The following is a 22536-nucleotide window of genomic DNA, read 5'->3' as shown; positions in this document are numbered from 1 at the left end:
ACTATTGCGATTCTGTGTTGCAGGGTGAGCGCTACGAGGCCTATGGGCAGTTTAAGCGCTATATAAGCAATTATAACATAACATCACATTGCATGACACAACATGGTGTGATGCCACATGGTCGTTATCCTGATAGATATTGCAAAATGGCTGAACATTATTTTCCAGACTTTCAAGTTGGCAGCCACTTTTTGTCTTCACGCAATGGACAGCCTTTTTCTAAGTTTTGAAAATACACTTTTAAGGTGGCTGGCCACTGGTACTCACTTTGCCACAACAGGCTCGATTTAACACGTATTTGCAAAGCAAACAACATGCAATGACAAAGCAGAACAGGCTGTTTTTGTCAATGCGTGTTTTTCTTTCCTGTCTCACCTTGCATTTTTTTCCACTAGTGGATAAACCTGTCATCCCAATGTAGGAGTTCTACAATGTTTTTATTCTTCCCTAGCAGAACCCCATGTTTTACTGCAGTGGGTGTGCCCCAAAGTGCCACCAATTATAAACAGTGGGTAGTGTACCTACAAGGGGGAGACTTACAATTAGCAGTGGCTTAACTGTGAAGCATTAGCACAGCCCTACTACATTTACTTGTATGTTTGCAAGAGTGTAATGCTGCCCCAGAACTTACTTTGTAGACAACTGTGCAAGGACCCAGGTTTTCTCATAGAAGACCATGACTACTGCTACAACAGTACTATTGCATTCAGCCACAGCTGGGCATAGTCACAATTTCTAGCAATTTTCAGAGTACAGATGGGTCAAACATGTTGCAATCTTGCTGGTAGGTAGGTACGATTTGATTGTGTAACTGATATTAAAGATCAATAAAATCTTGCTGCTTCTTTGTGCCCTTAGCTGGTAATGCCCTTAGCCGCCACAGGATTATCTGGCTCTCCACCTGCCACTGGGGATCAGAGGTGCTCCATCTTTTGTTGGGTCTGACTAAACAGTCATTGACAATGTTGGTGCAAACACATCCTAACTGATCATACCCCCAAAAGCGTACCAACCGCAAAGACCGAGAACGGTTTAGCCCAAATACGAATTTTGGTGCTCCCCGATTTGATCCACCACTAATACTTCATTTGGTGAAGTTCAATAAGCAATGATGCATCATTCTTATAAGAATGACAGACATAGGTTATGTAAATAATTAGTAGGTAACTACATGAAATAAGCCATCAATACCTTTAGTAGCAAAGCATAAAAATCATAAGTACAAGTGACCTCAGTACATTTCCATTTTAAATCTGGCATAGATTCAGTTTCTAAATTTGGGAAATAGGGGCTTCCAGTGTATTGAAAAGTACACATCGTTTCCTAGGGATTTAGAGAAAGACTTTCATTCACAAGTACATGGTTCTCAGAACATTCATCAATAAGGAAAAAACAAGAAGAACCATTTTATTACATAATACATTTGGAGATTCTCTCATGATGGTATTAAATTGGATTTAAGCCATTCTCACAGTTTATTTGAGCATGCTAGTTGAGCTTGGGAAAGTTGGGATGTCCTTGGTTAGGACGTCTGGGATAAGTCTCTGGGAACACTCTCTGTTTATTAGTATAAAACGTGCAATTCTTTATTTGGAACAAGAATCAACAGTAGTAGCTGTCAGTAGTAGCCGGTACTTGATGTATTGTGATATTGATTGCAAGATGTATCATCAAAGGTGAGCCCCTGAAAAAGCTGCAAACAGGCTGTAACCACATTTTTCAGTAAATCACTGGATGCCAGACAGCTTTGGTAAATCACAATCCGACTGTGGTTAAAGGTGAGAATTTATTTGTTTGGGACAGATGGGGCCTCTCTCTCCTCCCCCCCACACAAATCCTTCATCCCCAACACATCCCTCTCCCCTTTTTTTCAGGTTGGTAAGCATGTGTAACGAGAGGATGCAGCAGATGAGCCAGTACCCACAATCCCCACCACTAAAAAGTGAAGCCCAGGCTGGGATGTGTCAAGTGTCAGGGGAGTCATGGAACCAGTGCTAAAGATGTATTGACTCTAAGTTGGGCCCATAGTGCTACAGAACCTAGGATGTAACAATATTAAAAGAAACATATGTTAAAAACATTATAGAATTTGATAACCACTTTCACCTTCCTTGTCAGCAACACCTGCAGGGAGTAAGTGATTATAAGGCGAGAGAACCCTCTTGTGAGAGGATGTGGTATTTGCACTGGAAACAGTTTTGAACATGATTTACTTATCAGCGCAGCTGTCCCAGTAGTTAAGAAAGGGAGTTTAACAAAGGTATATTGTTTTTGACAAACAAATACTAGTTCTCTCGCTTCAGTCTCCCCCACCCTTTTTCAGGTTGGTAAGCATGTGTAACAAGAGGGTGCAGTAGATGAGTCGGTGCCCACAATCACCACCACCAAAAAGTGAAGCCCAGGTTGGGATGCAGCAGCTGTCAATAGAGTCACAGAGCCAGTGTTAAAGGTGCATTGACTAAATCGGGCTCATAGTGCTACATAGCGTAGGATGTAACAATAATAAAAGAAACAAATGTTTAAAGATTTTTAGTATTTGATAACGACTTTCACCTTCCATGTCAGCAACACCTGCAGGGAGTAAGTGATTATAAGGAGGGAGAGCCGTCTTGTGGCAGGTTGTGGTACTTCCACTGGAAACAGGTTTGAACACATTGGAGCATATTTAAGAGCCCCTAGCCCCAACGGAGCGTCACTTTTTTTGACGCTCCGGAGGCGCTAAGCACTGCTCCATATTTACAAGGAGGTGTAACACCACTTTTTTGTGGCGTTACGCCTCATTGTAAATATGGGCCCCTCCGACGCAGTATTCTGCAAAGTATGATGCTGTGGGTGTTCCACCGCAACAATCATTGCTTTTGACGCTGCCTCAGATTTACGAGTTGTCGTAAACCTGAGGCAGCACCAAAAACTAACGCCACCCTGAGGGTGGCGTCAGTATGGCAAAACGAGGAGGAATGCTTTTATTTCTCCTCGTTTTTGCTTTTTCTATGTGTGCTGCATTTTGCAGCACACATAGAAGTGCCAAATCGCTATTATAGATTGTTTATATGCAGTAAGGGACACCTTCCTGCACATAAACAATCTATCCTCTCAACGCAGACACCCTTGCACTATGGTACAAGGATGCCTGCGTTGGCGCTAGGCAGTTCAATTCAGTGCCAGTGCAGGGGAAAACGCAGGTATGCGTCACATTCCTCTAAATACGGCGCACCCCTGTGTTTCAAAAGTGGCGCAGCACTGCGCTCCTTTTTTTGGCGCAGCACTGCGCTGTGCCACTTTAGAATAAATCTGGGCTGATATATTTAACATTGCAGCAGTCCAGGAGTTAAGGAAGGGATTTTAACTGAGGTGTAATGTTTTTTACAAAGAAATACTAGTTCTCTCATTTCAGTCATGTGCCATTCTGATAATTTACTTTGTATAACTATTTTAGTGAAGGAAGAAACAAATGGTAGAGGAAGAAGATATGATGTGACTTCCAGAGCTGCTGACTAAGGAGCTGGGGAGCCAGACTCGAGTCACAGCAGTTGTCTCAACATCCTGTCATTCTGGGCAAATCACTTAATTCCCCCCTTGCCTACCAAAAAATGAATGTGACCTTCTGTAATGTAACTGGTGCCCATATAAAACGCTCTAATAAATTTGGGCCGTGTTAGCTGTATGAAAAAAATAAAAAACGATGTCCCTAGGAACCTGCTCTTGCCACCCAGACAAGTGCCATGCATGTTGTATTTGTTAGAATAACACATTTGAATAATTTTCCCTCAAAGCCTGAAATTGTCACGCAAAAGAATCACGCTTGGCAGAGCTTGCACAGCTAATCAGATTAAGCTGTGCATTGAACTGTGTCCTGAAGTGCGATAAAACTGTATAGTTCCAGTTTCTCACTTTGCTGGATTCTTAAAAGCTACGCTCCGAGTCGTGCTTATCAAAAGCCACACGATGGCGCTGATGTACAATGGGAGGTATAGGATTCTCGATATATTATCACAACTAACTATCGCACTAGCAGAGAAACTCGTATCCAAGCCAATGGAACTACAGAGATTTGAAGACCAAGACACAAAAGCACATTGTGAAAACTACAAAAAATGCATGACAATTAATATGTCTGAACAAAACTATGAGTTACCACAGTATTTTGAAATCTTTTGGGGGTGGCAACTGCAGGCAAATTGATAAACGAATGGGACACGTCATAATTAACAAATGTGCTTCATTAATATGATGGGGAGATGTCTGGAAAGCCCCAGCAGGAGTCTGAGGGCCACTCTGACGTTTGTCATGGAACTTCTTAGCATGGCAGAATGCTGGACACAACAAACAAACGTTGGCAAAGCAATCAAGTTTGTTTATTATGTTCTTTGCACAGACCAACAACTCTACAGACAGTATACGTGCACAGAGAACATACACACAGAGGCAGAATTTGCACTCGGAGACAACATGTGATATGTACCACACAGACAATGAATTCACGTGTGCTTGTCAGTGTGCACATGGGCACCTGTATGCTCTGCTGCTGCATGGCACCGCCAGAGCTTTTATAATGAACAATGAACGAAAGTTACACAAGAGGGGCATGTAGACATGTTTGTTATATTATACAATAAGGCGCGCTCACATTTGTGCATGCTTGTATTTACACGACTTAGCGCCTTGCAGCCATACATATTGGCTTTCTCAATGCCTGTTTAATATTAAATTGGATTTTACATTTAACGGAGGGTCAAAATCACCTCAAACCGTGACAGCATGTTAAACAAATTATACAAGAATCAAAGTCGATCAACCTTATTCATTAAAATGCTTTTTTGTAACACCCAAGGGGTCAGAAGTGCCTCAGCATTCGTCACGTGGCTGAAGAGAAGAATTGGACCTAGCACCATCCACCTCAACAGCACAGAGCAGGTCGAGGCCTTCATCGAATCTGAAGATGTCGTGGTCATTGGCTTTTTTAAGGTGAATATTCTGGAACATTTTGCTTTGTCACTGGTTAACAGAGCACTCAGATTTCCAAAGTTCACGTGTGACTAGCTCATCTGTTCCTGGATTTTATGTAACCTACTGGTATTTGTAGTTCTAAGTTTAGAATGGCTAACTGGGACTACAAGTACCAAAGTGGGGATCCAAAGTCCTGGCCTGGGTGACCTACTTTTGCAAGGACTTTGGAAACCATTAAATGATGCATGTACTTAACTAAACATCAAGCTTACCATTTGGATCTGTTAACGTGAAGGATCTTTTCAGTCAGGTTACATACATTTTCAACTATTGCATATTGGGCGAATTACACTTAGCACCATTTTGCTACTCGCATAATAGAGAATAGAGCAAGCAGAATTTGTTCAAGTTCTGGTCACAGTAAACTATTTGCACCAGAGCACAAATGGGAAAAACAGACTGTAAAGCGTTGGACAATGTATTTGACGTCAGTTAATTCCAAAACAAGCTTTGAAGATGAAAATACCGAATCCATGGTCTTTGTTAGCACGCTGATTTGGCACTATTTTTGCTGCGTTCGTAAATACTGTTGGGGCAAACTAACACTTCCTCGAACTTAAAGCCTGACTTATGAAAAGTTAGCACCGCCTTTGCGTCACTTTTTTGATGCAAAAGCGGAGCAAACTTACAAAATATAATTATATTTTGTAAGTTTACACCGCTTTTGCGTAAAAAAAAGATGCAAAGGCGGCGCTAACTTTTCATAAATCAGGCCCTAAGTTATATGCTTCACATTTTTCAAAGTGGACATAATTTTTTTGTCCATATGAAAAGAAGCAAAAATAGAATTATTGCAAATGTCCCCATGTACCCTTTCCTGCAAACATTTTTATATAACCTGGACAGTGCGCAGGGGTGACAACGGCGTGCAGAATGGGGCCTAAGCAGGTATGCCGCGCCCAGCGCAACCTCAATGACCAAACATACATTGCTATTCGGGAATCAGCCCAGAGCGGCCAGTCCCCTTTTATTTATCAGCTCAGCCATGCCCGGCCAATCTGGTACATTCCTACGTCATACTCCATTGAGGTGAACCCGGGTGGCTCACTACATCCCATTGACCATTAGTTACTTGGAGTCAGCCTCACCTGCTCACATGCAAAGTCATGGAGCCTCTGGCTGGGCGCTGGAATCGGTCTCAGTTCGTACCTGCACCACATCCCACGCTGGAAGGTCATGGCTCCTATTCTCTCTCTACCCTGGGCCTGGCATCGCTGGTGACCAGGGGTAGACTCTGCTGGAGGGTTTATTCGCACACTTCCGAAGTGGCCACCTCGTGTTGGCCAGCTGGCATCATCGTGACCTGGGTGTTCATCTCCTATCCCTCTATGGTTTCTCTTCGGTCCTCACCTGGGTGCGTCTGAACCATGATACATTTCTTGTGATGACCTCACGACCCCTTTGAGCAGTGATCATGGCTTCATTCATTGCTGTCATGGCCCACGATCCCCTCTTATTTGGGGGGTGGGATTTCCACACTCACGATCCCTTACCTGAACGCAGTCTCCTACTGTCAGGTGCCTGAACAAATGCTATATTGGGTTGGTCTTTGGAGAAGTAAGTGCATTGGGGTGCACTTTGGTGTACAGTGGGATTTTCTGCAGTATGCTCTGAGAAAACGGTGGAGCTCCGACTCACAGTCATGATTTTAATCGACTGCGAAATGGAGTGCCTTGTTCAAGGTCCGCATGAACCTTTCAACTGTGCTGTTGGCTTGAGGCCATTATGGGGTAATCTTCTGATGCTTGATCCCAAGAATCAACAGATAGTCTCCAAATTCTGCTCCCTGAAAGGGGGACCCATTAGCTGTCTTAATGGAGCCACGGATTCCATCCGCTGCAAAGGTTTTTTTCTAGTAGTGGATTGATGTGTGTGAATGCAGCGGTGGCCAGCAGCTCTACCACTGGGTACTTGGTTCAGTCATCGACCAGCTCCATGGTCAGCTTCCCATTCAGGAAGCTTCCAAAGTCCATGCTCACCCTTTCCCATGGCGTTGTGGGCACCCTTTCAGTCACCATGGGAACAACTGCAGAAGGGGTTCTGTACTAGCTGACAGGCCTGGCAGAACTGCATGGTTTCTTTCACCTTCCCATCCATCACTGGTAAGCACATTTTACTCCTCATTCTAGCCATCGTTTTCTCGATGTCCTGGAGCTGAAAGAAGGAACATTTGTCCTTGTGTAGTGTCAGGCCACTTTCTCTCAGTCACTGCAGGGTGGCCTTTAGGCATCTGTTATGATCTATCTAAGTGGATGAAAAGATTAAAATATTGTTTACATTTAGTACCTCTTCCAGCCCTGTCAAAGTCTTTCTTATTGCGTTTTAGAAGACTTCCACCACTGCTGATATCCCAAAGTTGAGTTTCTTGTAGCCACGCAGCGTATGAGCATAGAAAATGTAATAATGTACCTGTTGTCGCGATGTAGCACCAACTGATGGTATCCAGCATTCAGATATAATTTAGAAAACGAATTTGCCCCATTGAGGTCAGTGATTATGTTTCTATTGTTGGTGTTAGGTGGCGCTCCCTTTTGGTTGCCTTGTCTGGTAGTTTCATGTTGATACAAAGCCTGATGGCTCTTGGTTGCTTAGGTGTTTCAGTAATTACAAGTGGTGACACGCATGGGGTGGGGTTGGACACTTTTTCAATCACATCCATTTGTTCTAAATTCTCCACTCTGCCGCCACCTGCTGACATGGGTGGATTTGTACTTGTCTGTGCCTCAGTGCATTGTCTTTTGTGTTTATGCAATTTGACTTGGCCCCTTTTCTGCAGCTAAGACCCTTGAGCAGTTCTGGGAGCATGAACTTCTTTGGCAAAGAAGACAAGGCCCAGGTCTTTCGAATGTGTGGCACCAGAGCAGTGTGTCTTCCCCTTCTTCAGTCACATGGAAACGTGCCCTTACTTCGCAATTTCATGTTGGAAATTAGTTTCCATAGTTTGCACGAGGGCCAACAGTTCTGGACCTCGATACGCGTATATTGTGGTACAAGACATGCTGAGTGATGGGTGTGGTTCTAGCATCAGGTATTGCTGGTGGGTCATTACATTCACTGAGGCCCCCTGTGTCAATGGGGGTGGTACCATCATGCTTATGATGGTCACCTGGCAGCAGGCTTGGGATTTACAGCTTTGCTGTTGGCAGCTGTGTATGAGATGAGGAAGATAGCTTCTTCTTCTGGGTCTTCCTATGCCAATTTCTCTTCTGGCCACCAGTCACCACTTCTGTATGTGGCAGGCCTCTCACTGTCCGATAATTGTTGGAGCACTCTGGTTGGTGCTCTGTGACCATAATCTCTGAGCCCTCGATTACAACCTCTGCATTATTGATTATTACATGCCTAGCATGCGTCGCGCGCTGCTGGGCACCTCTCCACCAGGTGGTGTTCTAGGCCGCAGTTCCGGCAGGATGCCTCAGCACTTGTGCTCGTTATCCCTCTCCGGGATGGGTGCCTTCTGGGGATTGCATCCACCACTTCCCTTTTTATCACTTGTGGCCTCTGCATGATCCCACTCCTGGCTCCTTTGTTGAGTGCTACCTCCATTTCCTAAGTCATTGCATTGTGTAGTGGTTATATGTTAAGGCGAGGATCAGCATGTCTTCTAGCATTATCCCCAAACCTTTTGCCTGTCTCCGCCTATTTTTCTGACCCTCTTTTTGTTGGCTTTAGGATTCTGGGCACTTTACCACTGCTAAAGAGTACTAAAGTGCATGTGCTCTCTCACCTAAAACTTGGTATAATTGGTTTACACCCATTTACTTTATTTAATTTAACTGTAAGACCCTTGTATAGTGGTATACCATATACCCAGGGCCTGTAAATGAAAGGCTGCTAGTGGGCCTTCAGCTCAGATGGCGCCACCTACTGAAGTAGCCTTTCAAACGTGTCTCAGGCTGCAGGGCCTGCATGGACAGTTTACTGCTACACTGACTTGGCAAGTCAAACTACTTGCCAAGGACTGAACTTCCTTTTTACTACACCTAAGTCAGCCCTAAGGTAGGCCCTAGATAGCCATATGGGCAGGGTGATGTGTATGTAAAAGGTAGGACATAGAGGCCCTCATTACAACCCTGGCGGTCTTGGACCACCAGGGTTGTTGTGGCGGATTTCACCACCAGCAGGCTGGCAGTGAAATCCAGGGTATTATGACCGCACCGCCAGGACCGGCGTTTTCCTGCCACATTGGTCCCGGCGGTTTCAATCCCCCAGGGCAGCGCTGCCCAGTGGATTACGAGTCCCCCTACCGCCGGTTGAACCGCCAGGAAAAGGCTGGCGGTACGGGGAGTCATGGGGCCACTGTCATGAGCAGTGCAGGGGCCCCCTGCCACGGCCCGTGCAGCTTTTTACTGTCTGCTATGCAGACAGTGAAAAGCGTGATGGGTGCAACTGCACCCGTCGCACGGCCGCAACACCACCGGCTCCATTTGGAGCCGGCTCCTGTGTTGCAGCCGAGATCCCCGCTGGGCCGGCGGGGATCTCTTGATGGCCGCAGTGGGAGTGCGGCTGCATTGGCGGCCATCCGGCAGTCAGATCAAGGTCGTAATGAGGGCCATATTCTTGAGTGTTACATGTCCTAGTAGTGACAAACAGCCTATTTTGTTTTTACTGCTGTGAGTGCTGCTCCTCTCTTAGGTTTGCATTGGGAATTCCCTTGTATATATATAAGTGGTAATTTCTGATCTATAAGGATTATGTGGGCATGCTTGGTATGTTTGGAATGGTAGTGAGAAATCCTGTTTATAGGTATAGGTGGATTTTACATTACTATTTTAGAAATGCCACTTTTAGAGAGTGGGCATTTCTCTGTGCTTATACCTCTAGTGCTTTACAGCCGGACCCCAATCCATGTCTAGGGCAGGGTGACAGCTCCCCTTTGTGCATACTGTTCAGCCAGCCATCCATCAGGGAGGGATAGGTGTGACAGGGTTACATCTGCATTCAACTATGTACTTCTGGTCTTTCACACATAACACTTGAATAGGCTGTGTTCTGCCCTCTCACAAAGGGCTTGTACACCCCCTACTGATGTCTGGAGCCATAGTAGGGGAGAAGAGAAATTCCTGGAACAAGTCAGATCTGGCTGGAACCTTGTCCCAACTTCTAGAACCTGGACACCTGGCATATAAGTACAGGGGCTCTCGATTTTTAAAGCACTTTTGGGCCAAGGACACCCTGTCAGGAAGGAGGACCACTGAGCTGCCAGAGGGGACTGCCACTCTGCACTGCATTTCTGTGTTCGCCTATTGCTGCTGTGTGCTGGACTGTAGGAGGGACTGCCACTTTACTGCTGCTCTGTTGTGTTGCCTGCTGCCAGCTGCTCTCTGCTCCTGACTACATTGGCACTCCAAGGACTGCAAGAAGGGAATGCTACTCTAGCCCCTTTCTTGTGTGTGCTGGCCTGCCTGCTCCTGTTGTGCCCCCCTCGAGTGCCTCTCAAGGAGCTAGTGTGGGAGGAGCACTATTTTCCTGCTCCTTGCCCACTTACAAAGAATAGTGCATGAGGAGCGCTTTTACAGGCTCAGTTCCCCAGTTCCCTCTAAGTGCATGGTGAGCGCTGTGACTTCTCCCAGCACGTGGAAAGCACTAGGCATCGCTCCGTCCCATCATCAGCATGCCAGAGAAACCTGAAGGCTCTGATGTTCACATCTGTACTGAAGACAAGGAGCTATGGAAACACGCGGTCCGTGCTGTGTTGTCACCAGGCTGTGAGGGGGAAGACGTCAGCTCTAACCTGGAAAATTGATGTATCTCATTACCCCGAGGGCAGGGAGTAGCATGCTCAGCAAGAAAAGCCACCAGGCTGCCCTTTCAACCAGGAAGTGCTTCTCAGAAAGTACTTCACACCCCCAGGCAGGGTGTGCCACGACACCGCACCACGCAATACAGAAAGCTGAGGACAACTCAGTGCGGCCCCATGAACAGCTGGTCAAGCCCCAGGTCAGGGCAGGGGAAGCGGACCCATGCAGCCCTGTGTTCCCGGCACCTGCCCAGGCCTCCCCAGTGCCCCAGGGAGTCTCAGTACCTTTCTCCCATCTTCCCTTCAACAAGGAGAGTGCCCTGCGTGCCGTGGAGAACTACAACCATTTTTCTGATGTGCCAGTGCTTGCTGGCACTGCCTCTCATGGAAGCTTACACGCGGGGACCCAATGAGGGTTTCCTCGCCCTTCTAAGCCTAATCCTCCACCCACCCCCGATGTTCTTCTTTTGCTCCAAGGACAAACCGGGGGGGAGGCCCGTGTTCTGCTGTACCCTGCATTCTTAAGTCCCAAGTATGGAGCGATTCCTTGGCCAAGGCCCCAGGGACGTGTTATATTGAGGAAATCCCTCATATTACCATATTATTTGTAGTAGGCATCATGTACACCTGCCACCTACGTCTCTAAGCCTCCATCTAATCAGTCCATTGTGATGGCCTACCTGCTGTGCCATTATGAACTGATGTTGTGATGTCTGACATGTTATTCTTACCTAACCAAAATAATGAGTACTGACCCATGATTGGCATAGTGACCGCAATGGTTTATGAATATGGTCACTTTGTCTACGTTTTATGCACAAGATACATTTATTTTTATATGTTTCAGTGTGAAGTCTCCTTTGTGGTGTATTTATTGTGCCACTGATGTGAGTGTGTTGCGCAGATGCTTTACACATGACCTCTGGGATAAGCCTGACTGCTTTGGCCAAGCTACCAAGTGGGTGAGCAGGGGTTATCTTGGGTGTGTAGCTCCCTTACCCTCACTAGAGTAGTGGGTTCTGCCTGGTTTAGGTGTATACGTTACCCAACCAGAAACCCAATTTCTAACACCTCTGGGTGGCTATACATTATCCCTCTGTTCCTTGTCCTTCCATTATGCCCAATTGAGGTATTTATTATCTTCTTTTTGTTGTTTGTTTTGTTTGTATCACTTTCCATCTGCCTTTATTGTTTAACATTTCCTCCTCTCATATATCAGCTCGCTATTATTCAATTATGCCCTGGGGCTCATCTCGACACACGCCAGTAGTAGGAAGGGATACCTTTAATCACCATATTAAAAGTGACAGTTGTCCCGCCCCGGAAATGACGTCATATCCGGTGGCTGGGACTTCCGGTGTCCCAGAAAGCCCTCCCCGGAAGTGACGTGCATGGGGGTGTCACGTGGTTTGTGAACACGTGTTGTTGGCTGGTAGAGCCACCCTTTTTTTTTTTTTTTTTTTTTTTTTTTTGAAATGTTGCATATAAGGAGCTGGTTAGAACCGGCTGTCAAACCGCAAACCAGGGCTGAATCAGTTTGCCAAGGCGCTATGAAGAGATACAATCCGATCGCCAGAAAAGCCGTCTCCTCAGGGGCCCTGAACACTATTGGTAGATATTACCGGACCCTCGCCCCGCGTACGATGGATGAGAATGCACAACAGGGTGTCCCAGACACCCGGGATACCGATGTTACAGGTTTTCAAGAGGAACTTTGCCATCGGCTTGAAAAGCTTGACCTCAAGGATGTGTCGCCCTTGATATCCCCTATTAAGGGGGCCGGCAGTGACAGCGATGTCTCGAAAGATGGATTAAGCGGGGCATCTAACGTCGTAGACATTGAAGTTGAAGAATGTGTACCACCCCCGAATTCGCCCATCTATGAAGACATGGGCTTCCAGGAGGACCCCGAGGCAGAGGCCTTTATTTTACAACCATCAGGTGTAAGTTCAGGCGCTGTTTCTGCCCCAATGGACCTCTGCGACTCCCAAGATTTCAGAGGAGCCTCTGAGTGTGAAGCGAATGCTGAGGTTAGTAAAGACATTTTTTATTTTATTTTTTTATGCCTGTATACTCTAATGTCATACTTTTAACTAATAATGTGTCTTGTGCTTTCTGTTTGAACCCTAGAACATAACAGAAGAAAGAGAGCCTCTAGAAGGGTCAGCTCCAAAGGTTAACACCGTAAATTTTTTCTGCTTATGCTGTTCCAGACAGTCTGAAAGTATTACAAGCCAGAACAAAGAGCCTCGTAAGAAATGTGTTTGCACCTACACTAGCCACGATCTTGAAAAGGAAGCTCCGGGCGTACCCTGTGACACCATATGGCCGGTTAAAGGCTTTGCAGCTGCCGTTGTGAACGCTTGTGTTAAAAGGGATTATTATGACCTTTGCTACGGGCATAAAATTAATGACCCTCAACAGGAGGCTCACGAATGTCTATACGATGCATACACTGCAAGAACAATTCGTCACGTTTGTAACCGGATAGACACTTATCGGGTATATAAGCTGTTAAGGGTTGTGTATGGGCTGTCTGCTGTGAAGAAAAGTGTCCACTGTGACATGATGAAGGTCTTGGCTGCGGCTGTCCTTGAGATCCGATACGCTGCAGAGCCATGCTCAAAACTCGACCGCATGCACGGGATGTGTCCCCCCTTTGACAAACGTATGGTAGAACGGGTTATAGAAAGACGAATGTGTGACATTTATTATAAAAACAGAAGAATGTTGTCTTTAGCCCCTCGAAAACTGTTTTAAATAAATAAATAAAGAAATAAATAAAAAATAAATTAAAAAAAAAAAAAAAAAGTAGACCATAAATATGTTACTTAACGCTCCATACTTACTCACTTTTAGGAGGGGATTCCGGGTATCGAGGTGCAAGATGTCTATGAGTTACAACCGGGCTACATCTGTATCGGGAGATTGATTTTTGTGCTGGTTAAAGAAAGAATAGCTGAAATACAGCCTGTGACTCTGCGATGTCTGAACATTTCGGAACCTTCTGCCTTGTTGCAATGTAACTGCCATGAGTGTATCGCCAAGTGGTGTATCAATGGCCGGCTAAACGCATCTGTTAAATGCTGGGCCTTGGACAAAGACCACAAGCGCAAGTTAAGACTTTCACCTGAGACGGGGGTGCATGAGGCTTTGGAGAACATGACTGTAGATTATCTCACAAATAAAGGTTCTGCATTGTCCTATCTAGAACTGTATGAACTGTTGAATTATATCAGTATCCTGAGCGTTCAGAGTTATAGACGTGGGGAACGGGAAGTCATGTCTAGAGCTATTGAGAGTATAGCTATAAAAATATCAATGTTTGTGTCGCTTAGGGTTTGTAAAGGAACGTGCTCTGAGTAACATGTGTAGTGGATGTTGTACTATGTATACGTTTGTAAAAAAGGCCACATTGGATCCGGGTTTTGACATTTATAAGCTATGTAGCACAAAATGTCAAATACACGCTGGTTGTATACCCCAGCCGCACATGTATGTTTTTTATGTTTAATAAAATGACCTTACACAAAACAGGTGTCTTTCATTTCGGGGTGTTGATGTGAGACAGCATGACGGATGCTGATTTAAGGAAGCTTTATTACGATAAACAGGGGGTTGGAAGTTTCGGAGGCTCCGAAGCTCTATTTAGAAGGGCTCGAGCTGAAAATGAATCTGTAAAACGTGCCAGTGTGAAGACTTGGTTAGCTGGGGAAGAGGCTTATTCGCTACACAAACCTGTCAGGAGACGCTTTAAGAGGCGGTCCACAGTTGTTAACGCACAGCTCGATTATCAGTGGCAGGCCGACATAATTAGTCTTCAAGATCTGGCACAACATAACGATGGTGCCATGTATATATTAACCGTCATAGACGTCTTGTCCAAATACGCATATGCAGAGGCGTTAAACGATAAAAGTGGTACCAGCGTTACAGCTGCTTTTAAAGACATCTTCGCTAGCGGGCGCGTGCCCCAGAAACTACAAACAGACGCCGGAAAGGAATTTTTAAACAAACATTTCCAAAAATTATTAGACCAGAACGCTGTTCAACATTTTGTAACGCACACCGAGGTAAAGGCCGCTGTTGTAGAGCGTTTTAACCGTACTTTAAAGTCGAAGATGTGGCGATACTTCACCGCCAACAACACCTACAGATACGTGGATGTTCTAAAGGCTTTTATAGATGTTTATAACGCCACCTACCATCGGACAATCAAAATGGCCCCTGTTAAGGTTACAAGGGATAATTCGTTAACGGTGTGGAGAACGGTGTACGGTGGGCGTCTCACACAGAAGGTCAAGAAACCGGATTTAAAAGAAGGGGCTCATGTCAGGGTTTCAAAGTTGAAGGGTGTCTTCACCAAAGGCTACCAGCAAACATTCAGCGATGAGATATTCATAGTGGAAAGTGTGCAGTTTAAAGAAGGGGTATATATTTACAGGTTAAAGGACTACGCTGGGGAAGAGGTATCGGGTGTCTTTTACACAGAAGAGTTACAAGAGGTGCCCTACGACCCGAACAGGGTGTACAGGGTTGAAAAGGTTCTGAAAAGAAAAGGGAGCGGAGCCCGGCGACAGGCGTTGGTCAAATGGCGCGGGTGGCCCGAGAAATTTAACAGTTGGGTTCTGGCCAGCTCGTTGCACGGTGTGTGAGGTATAGCTGTAAACGCTATGATGGAGAACTCCCCTTTTTATATCACGCTGCCATCCAACGCTTCGAAGGACATGTTCCCAGACAATCAGATTTCGAGTTATACAGTGAAACTTGCAAAGCCAGTGGATTTGAAAGGCCCGTGGGAGGTGGCACTAACGGAAATACAGTACCCTAGAACTTGGAATACCTTTACAAAGGCCGATGTTAAATTTCATATAAAGCGACCTCAGGATGCACTGACCTATAACTTGTCTTTCCCGCATGGCTATTACCCTACCGTCGCAACGGTGGTCGATGCCATCAACAAGTCTATAGCCAGCACTGAAGCGTATGCGAATATATATCTGGTATTGGATCACGTTAGAAGAAAGGTGGTTCTTAAAGCCCCAGAGTTCAGTACAGTGTTTAAATGTAGTGGTAAATTACAAAGGGTTTTAGGGACCGTACAGCATCACCAAAGGCAGATGGATCCAGACCCTACATGCCCCGATATTAAAGGCGGTTTTTATACACTCTACGTTTATAGCGACATTGTAGAGCCGCAGAGGGTCGGGGATAGTTATTCCCCTTTGTTGAGGTGGGTCCCGGTGCAGGGTGAAAATAACGCAATGGTTAATATACAACATCACAAACTCGACTATGTTGCAATTTCTAAAAACCATTTTGACACTATAACCATCATGGTGTACAACGATCAGTCGGAGCCGGTCGCCTTTAAATACGGGAAAGTTATTGTTAAGCTTCATTTAAGGCCACGGCACGAAGGTGACTATTAGACAGCTGCAATGGTCACCATGAAAACCTACGGGGATCCCTCGATGTACAGGGACTATTATAGAGTTCAGGCCGGGTATGGCGGTCCCCAACCCTACTTTCAAGGGGCTCCGGTTATGTATGGGGCGGGATTGGGGGGTTTCTTCCGGAGCATGTTTAGACGTGCCATGCCCTTTTTGAGAAGAGGGTTCGAAATTGCAAAACCTCATGTTAAAGCGGCAGCTACAAACATAGCCCAGGACGTTGTGGGCAGTGTAACGTCTGCGGTAGCAGAGCGCATGAATAGACAGCCCCAAGAAGGAGCGGGGTTGCTGTATAAAGCGCATGGTTTTGTTAAAAGGAAGCGAAGGGCATCGCTGCGTAGGGGGCCGCCAAGGCCCTATAAGAAGCGCCGGACTACTTCAAAAGGCCCTCACAAAAGAAGAGTCATAAGACGGAAGAGATCAACCAAGAAGAAGAGAACTCGTTCTAGTGCGAATATTTTTTAAAACATCGACCATGGCCTTCGTACACTGTGCATCGGGTGAATGCGCCAAATCTGAGTTAGATCTGTTTTCTCTCAAACCCACACAGACAAGCATTGAAAACAGTTTTTTCATGGAAGTGTCGCCGATGGCCGCTCTGACACCCCTTGCACCGATAGAGTTTTATGTGTCGGGGTCCACGGATATGTACCTTGATCTCAACAACACTCTCCTGCACCTCGTCTGTAAAATAACCAAAGCGAACGGTGACAACATCGAGGATGATGCTAGAGTGGCCCCTATAGCCTATCCCATCGCAACAATGTTTAATCAAGTGGACATTAACCTAGGCGATCGCCTCGTCACACAGAGTGATAACATGTATGCCTACAGGGCCTACATAGAGAGTATTCTAAATTATAGTCGTGATGCGCTGGACACACATCTTTCAGCAGGGCTCTTCTACCGAGATACCGAAGCGCATTTGGAGAACACAGCTTTGGACGGAGACAACGAGGGTTTTAAAAAAAGAGCCAGCTTCGTCGCCGGCAGTAGGCAGTTTGACCTCCTGGGGCGCGTACATTCAGACCTTTTCTTCCAAGACAAACTGTTAGTCAACGGTATTGATCTTAAGATCAAACTCAATCGTAACAAGGACTCTTTCTGTCTCATCAGCGGTGATGCAGAGCAGTATAAACTGGTTATATTGTCAGCGAGCCTGTTTGTAAAGAGAGTGAAAGTGTCCCCAAGTGTCAGACTGGCCCATGCTGAAGCTTTACAATTATCGAACGCCAAGTATGCCATTGAAAGAGTTGCTCTGAAGATATTCAGCATCCCCGCCCGAACCCGATTAACGCAGCAGCAGAATCTATTTCTGGGGCAGTTACCGAAACTCATCATCATAGGGTTTGTGGACAACACTGCTTTTAGTGGCGCCTACAACTCAAACCCTTTCAACTTCAAACACTATGATATCAACTATGCCGCTCTGGTTCACGAGGGTGCTGTGATCCCCGCAAAACCTTTCACGCCGAATTTTGGAACATCAAATTTTGTCCGGGAATATCTAGGACTGGTCTCGATAACGGGGAAACAGCTGCGGGACTCAGGAGTAGTTGTTTCAAGGGAAGGGTATGCTGCAGGCTACACGCTGTTTGCGTTCGACCTGACGCCGGACATGGAAGATGGCGACCATTACAACCTGATCAAAAACGGAAATCTAAAAGCGGAAATACGTTTTACACAGGCACTGGCGGCCAATGTGAACATGGTTGTGTTCTCTGTATTCGACAGTGTTATTCAGATCAACCACGCCCGTCAGCTTATGTTTGACTACCATTGAAAAAGTGTAAAATAAAAATTAAAAAATTTTTTTTTTTATTTTTTAAAAAAATATATAAAATGGACACTACTGAGATACGTGACTTCTTAAGTAGACATAAATATGCTAAGAAATACTTTCTAGGGGTATACCCTAGCGATGGACTACCTGAAAAGATAGGTCCGGAAAGGCCACGTACCCTCGTCTTTAACACCGATCCCCATTACAAGGGTGGGGCACATTGGGCGGCACTGTTTCTGGATGTGGACAAGGTTATAGTGTTTGATAGTTTAGCTGAATTCCCTAAGCATAGTATTTATACAAAGCCGATATTCAAATATGTAAAAAAAGCATCACCCACTGTTGTGTATAATAAACTACGGGTACAGGATCCTATGGCCATCACATGTGGGGAACATTGTATATACTTTATTAGTAAAATGTCTGAAGGTATAACGTTTAGAAATTTTTTAAATCTATACTCAGATGATTTAGTAAACAACGATGATGTTGTTATGAAATATGTGAATGAAAACTACAGGACAATGTCACACGTTGTTAAAACAGACTCGGGTCTCTGTCAAAAGTGTAAGGTCTTGTAAAGCTGTTATTTGTACTTGTGAGTGTCTAAAATAAAAAAGCATCTTAAACAAGCTTTCATCCTAGGCATTTTTTTTTTAATCCGTACTGTGTACATTTTCAAACCATTCATAAATAAAAAGATGGCATACTCCGGCTGAAAATTTAAAAGTGTTTATTACAAGCATGTTTCAACACGAACATTTACATGGTTAAACATATAAAATGAAGCACATTTTTTCGAACCGTAAAAACTTTTAACAAAAAAACTGTACATGTGTGCAAAATTAGATCGGTAGCCATGTGTTCATTTTGAATAGTCTCTTTTTAGGCCCCATAGGAAGATCAGCACGGTCCCGAGCGGGTGTTAGTTGTGGAAAGAAAGGCGATGTCGATATAGCGGGGCTCCTTGTAAAAATAGCGGGGGCCGGGTCTTTTAAACTTTCAAGCTTACGGCGATTCTCGGCATTTCCGATGATCGTGGAGGGAATGTTGAGTTCCGCAGCTGCATTTAGGAACTGTTCCCAGCCTCTAGGAGCTTCTCGTGTTGTTAGGGTTTTACCGTGTGTGAGACCCCGGACCAGATCATACATATGGGAACCAGCAACCGGCTGCCCTTTGTAAACGAATTCACCCCGGGCGTTCCAAGTGGTCAAATCTTTAGTAGTACTCATTTTACTGAGTAACATTTGCGCAGCCCCTCTATATTTCTGACTGATATTTTTTAAAAGGTCTAAGACAAAGGCATCAGTTGTGGGTGTGGGACCTATGTCATGAGCCTGCGTAGAGGGTCCAGGCGGCTGTTCAGCATCTGGGGTGTACAGCGTCAGTTTGGTTTTTTCAGAGGTGAGTTGCTTGTAGTATTGTAGAAAGTTTTGAAGGGCTCCTGAGTAAAGCCCTGCCTTGTCGTGGGGTTTTAAATCAGTCCGGTTCAAAATGGCTTTGATTTCCGCATCGAGACGATGTGTTTCGTTTTTGCGTATGTCCCAGACGTCCGTGTTAGAAGGGGACAGATGTTCCACCTGTTGCCGGGGCATGAGGTACATTTTGTGGGCGTGCTCCATCAGGATCGCGACAGTAGCCCTGTGATTAGGGGTATAGCTATACCTAACAACGACCCTATAAAGCCTCCTGACTGTTTGAACAGTTTTCTTTTGGAAAGGAGTGAAGCCCTCTTATTGCTGAGCTTCTTAATAATGTGGCGTTTCTTCTTCAGAACCCGGAACTGGCGCGTTGATATAGGGACATTACCTTTTAGGGTGTTTAGGGCTATTTCTGAAATGGCGGCCACTAAATCATCCGTGGCAGCGCAGAGGATGGCTTTTCTTCTCGCGGGGCTGGCCGTGATCAACATTTTTAGAAGTCCTAAATTACGTCGTAACCGCGCAGACATTGTGGGGACCTTATATTACAAGGTTTAGAGTGTAAATGTTATAAGCAGCTTTTTACTTGTTCTTTTTATAGTTTTTGGACACTGTTTTAGGTGTGTAGGCGACTGGGAAGTCCGGGGGTATTATGCCGGATCGTAGTCTGTAGTCTTCAAAAGTGTTGGGTTTCAAATCCACCAGTAAGTAGCCGTGGGGTTTTGCTGTAGCATCGTTAAAGGCATCCATGAAAAACTGGGTGTTGCCGGGGTACATTTGTTTAGCTATAATTGAGATTTGAAGTTTGTCTCTAGGGTTTTTAAATAAGACCAGGTATGAGGCGTTGAGAGTTATGGACCGGCTGCTCTTGCCCTTGTAAAACAGGTTCTGCACTATATAGCATATGCTCAGATTGCGGTGGTGTGAATATTGCGTAAAAGCCCGCTCAAGCTCGGGGTGGTCCCCTCCTTCACGCATGAGGTCATCCACCACGACCATGTTTACAAGGTGTTTTGGTAGCAAGTCATCGTCGTTGAGATTATCGGGGATACCCTCTATAAATCGAATGTGGGGAAATTTTAGGGTGAGCTCAGTGTAAAGATCCTGCCAGCATGAATAAAGCCACACGATGTTGTTAGGGGTCTGAGATAAAACACCGGGAGCGTTTTCTAACAGTTTCTTTATAAATAAACTTTTACCGCTATTGGAGGGCCCCGCTAAAACGCAGGAGAATGGGTGCTGCAGTCTGGTGTCCATATCTGGGCGATGTTCAAACCTCTAATGGCTTTTAGTAACCGTAAGGCAGTGTTTTGTAGTCCGTTGTGAGGACCCGTTTGTCAAACACTACTCTTAAGGTTTTAAACATAGGCTGTGTTGTAATTTCCCATTTTTTCTTGGACCTGACTATGCTCGGATGGTTTACAACAATGGCTTTGCTATTTTTGTGATCGCTCGATGCAGAGTATTCGTGCACCAGGCCCTTCAGACTGTCAAAGTTTATTTTAATCGTATTGTTGACGTTTAAAGTGATACCTTTGACTTTCATGCAAACCTTGTTGCTTGAGGTCTTATAACTGTACGTCTTAGGGCCTGATGAGGTAAATTCCTGTATATACTCCCCCTTTTCGAGCTCGCTGGTCAAATCCCCTAGATAATCACCCAGCGGAGGATCTTCATCACCCTCTTTACTCACAAAGATAACAGAGTCAGTGTCATGGTACAAACACCGTTCCTGAAGCTGGTCCAACAACCTGTAAAGCTCTAACCTGGCGTGAGCGGTTGTGAAGCATGCTATAAAGATGTTTATATTGTTACACGTTGTGGGGTACTCTTTGGCGTATTTCCAGCATAGAACGGCCGTCTCGTCGTCAATAAATTCACAACTGGATACGTCATAAACAGGTGTGAATATGTACTTAAAAAGCTCATCCGGATCTGTGACGATGGATGTGTTTGACAAATTGGTCCGCTGTGCGAACTTTCCCCACAAGGAGTTGAGACAGAGCTTAGCTAACTGCCGGCGGGCGGGGTTAACCTTAATGAACGCAGGTCTCAGTTTAATACCCTCGCGAGCTTTGTAATCAGCGATATACTTTTTCTTTGAGGGCTCATCGACACACCATTCTGGATACCCCGAGGCCTCCTGCTTGTCTCTAAGAAACAAGTTTATGTACTCAGAAAAGAGCTGTGTTGTTGTATTTGGAAAGTGCCAGACTTCCAGGATTTTACCAAGCCGATACCCTTTCTCTAGGGCCGCCTGCACCTCAATGGTACACCACGTCCCTTCCAGCAGCCTCTGCTCATCACTATGCCGACATTCGCTAAGCTGTTTACTTTCAGCGCAGGTACGGCATAGGGGGAACATTAGCTTACCGTCGACTCTATAAGGGAGCACCGGAAAGTAAAGTTTCCGCGGAGGGTGAATCTGACACTTAATGATTCCAAAGTACTCTTTGAGAGGTTTAAAGTTCCTGTATACAATTGTAGGGTGGCCCACAGGGTACAACTTCACCTTGTTCACAAATGGATACAGACTAGTGAAGTCGTAGTAATGTATTTTCTCACCAGGGCCAGCTACACGGTACAATTGAATGGCGTTTGTACGGCCGCCGAATAAGGCGTCACGGGGCTCCAGCGGTGAAGGTAGCTGCTGGCTCTTAATAAAAGTGCTCAGTGCGCCATCTTTCGATAGCTCAGTTACCCAATCATGTTCCCAGAGAGTTCTCAGAACAAACCCACAACTCTCAATATACTGCGCCTTTGCCAGAGTCCGGCGGTACAGATGTTCAAACGTGGTGCCCTGCAGTCTATTAAATTCATGGGGTTTGTAACACTGAGGGCAACCATGGTAAAAACACCCGTTGAACTCAAAGGCCGTTGGAACACCGTTAATTAATGCATACCCGTCTAGATAGTAGCGGCCTAGACGGTATTCGCCGCCCTGCAAAGCGTGCTGAATGAAGATGCTCTCATTCGCAGAGACGTACATGAGCCACTGAATAGAAGGTGTGGAGTAACGTTTCTGCTTGCCGTTATAGAGGTCAGGTGGTATTAAGGCGATAGTTTCAGACCTTAAAAACATGTGTTTATAAATAGACATGCACATTGAAGCCAGAGTAATGTTTTGAAATG

At 45.4% G+C, this 22536-nt stretch overlaps 1 protein-coding gene across 1 annotated transcript in view; it reads left to right on the top strand.

Moving 5' to 3' along the window:
* The window catches only part of PDILT (protein disulfide isomerase like, testis expressed), a 191105-nt gene that overhangs the window by 90823 nt on the left and 77746 nt on the right, over positions 1 to 22536 (top strand). The window contains exon 3 of the mRNA XM_069210269.1: positions 4832 to 4965. Coding sequence (XP_069066370.1) covers positions 4832 to 4965 — 134 coding nt within the window. The remainder of the gene's footprint in view (positions 1 to 4831; positions 4966 to 22536) is intronic.

Source organism: Pleurodeles waltl, chromosome 10 (genome assembly GCF_031143425.1).
Source record: "Pleurodeles waltl isolate 20211129_DDA chromosome 10, aPleWal1.hap1.20221129, whole genome shotgun sequence".
Classification (NCBI taxonomy): Eukaryota; Metazoa; Chordata; class Amphibia; order Caudata; family Salamandridae; genus Pleurodeles; species Pleurodeles waltl.
Note: the sequence above shows the minus strand (reverse complement) of the source record. Positions and strands in the feature narration are given on the sequence as shown.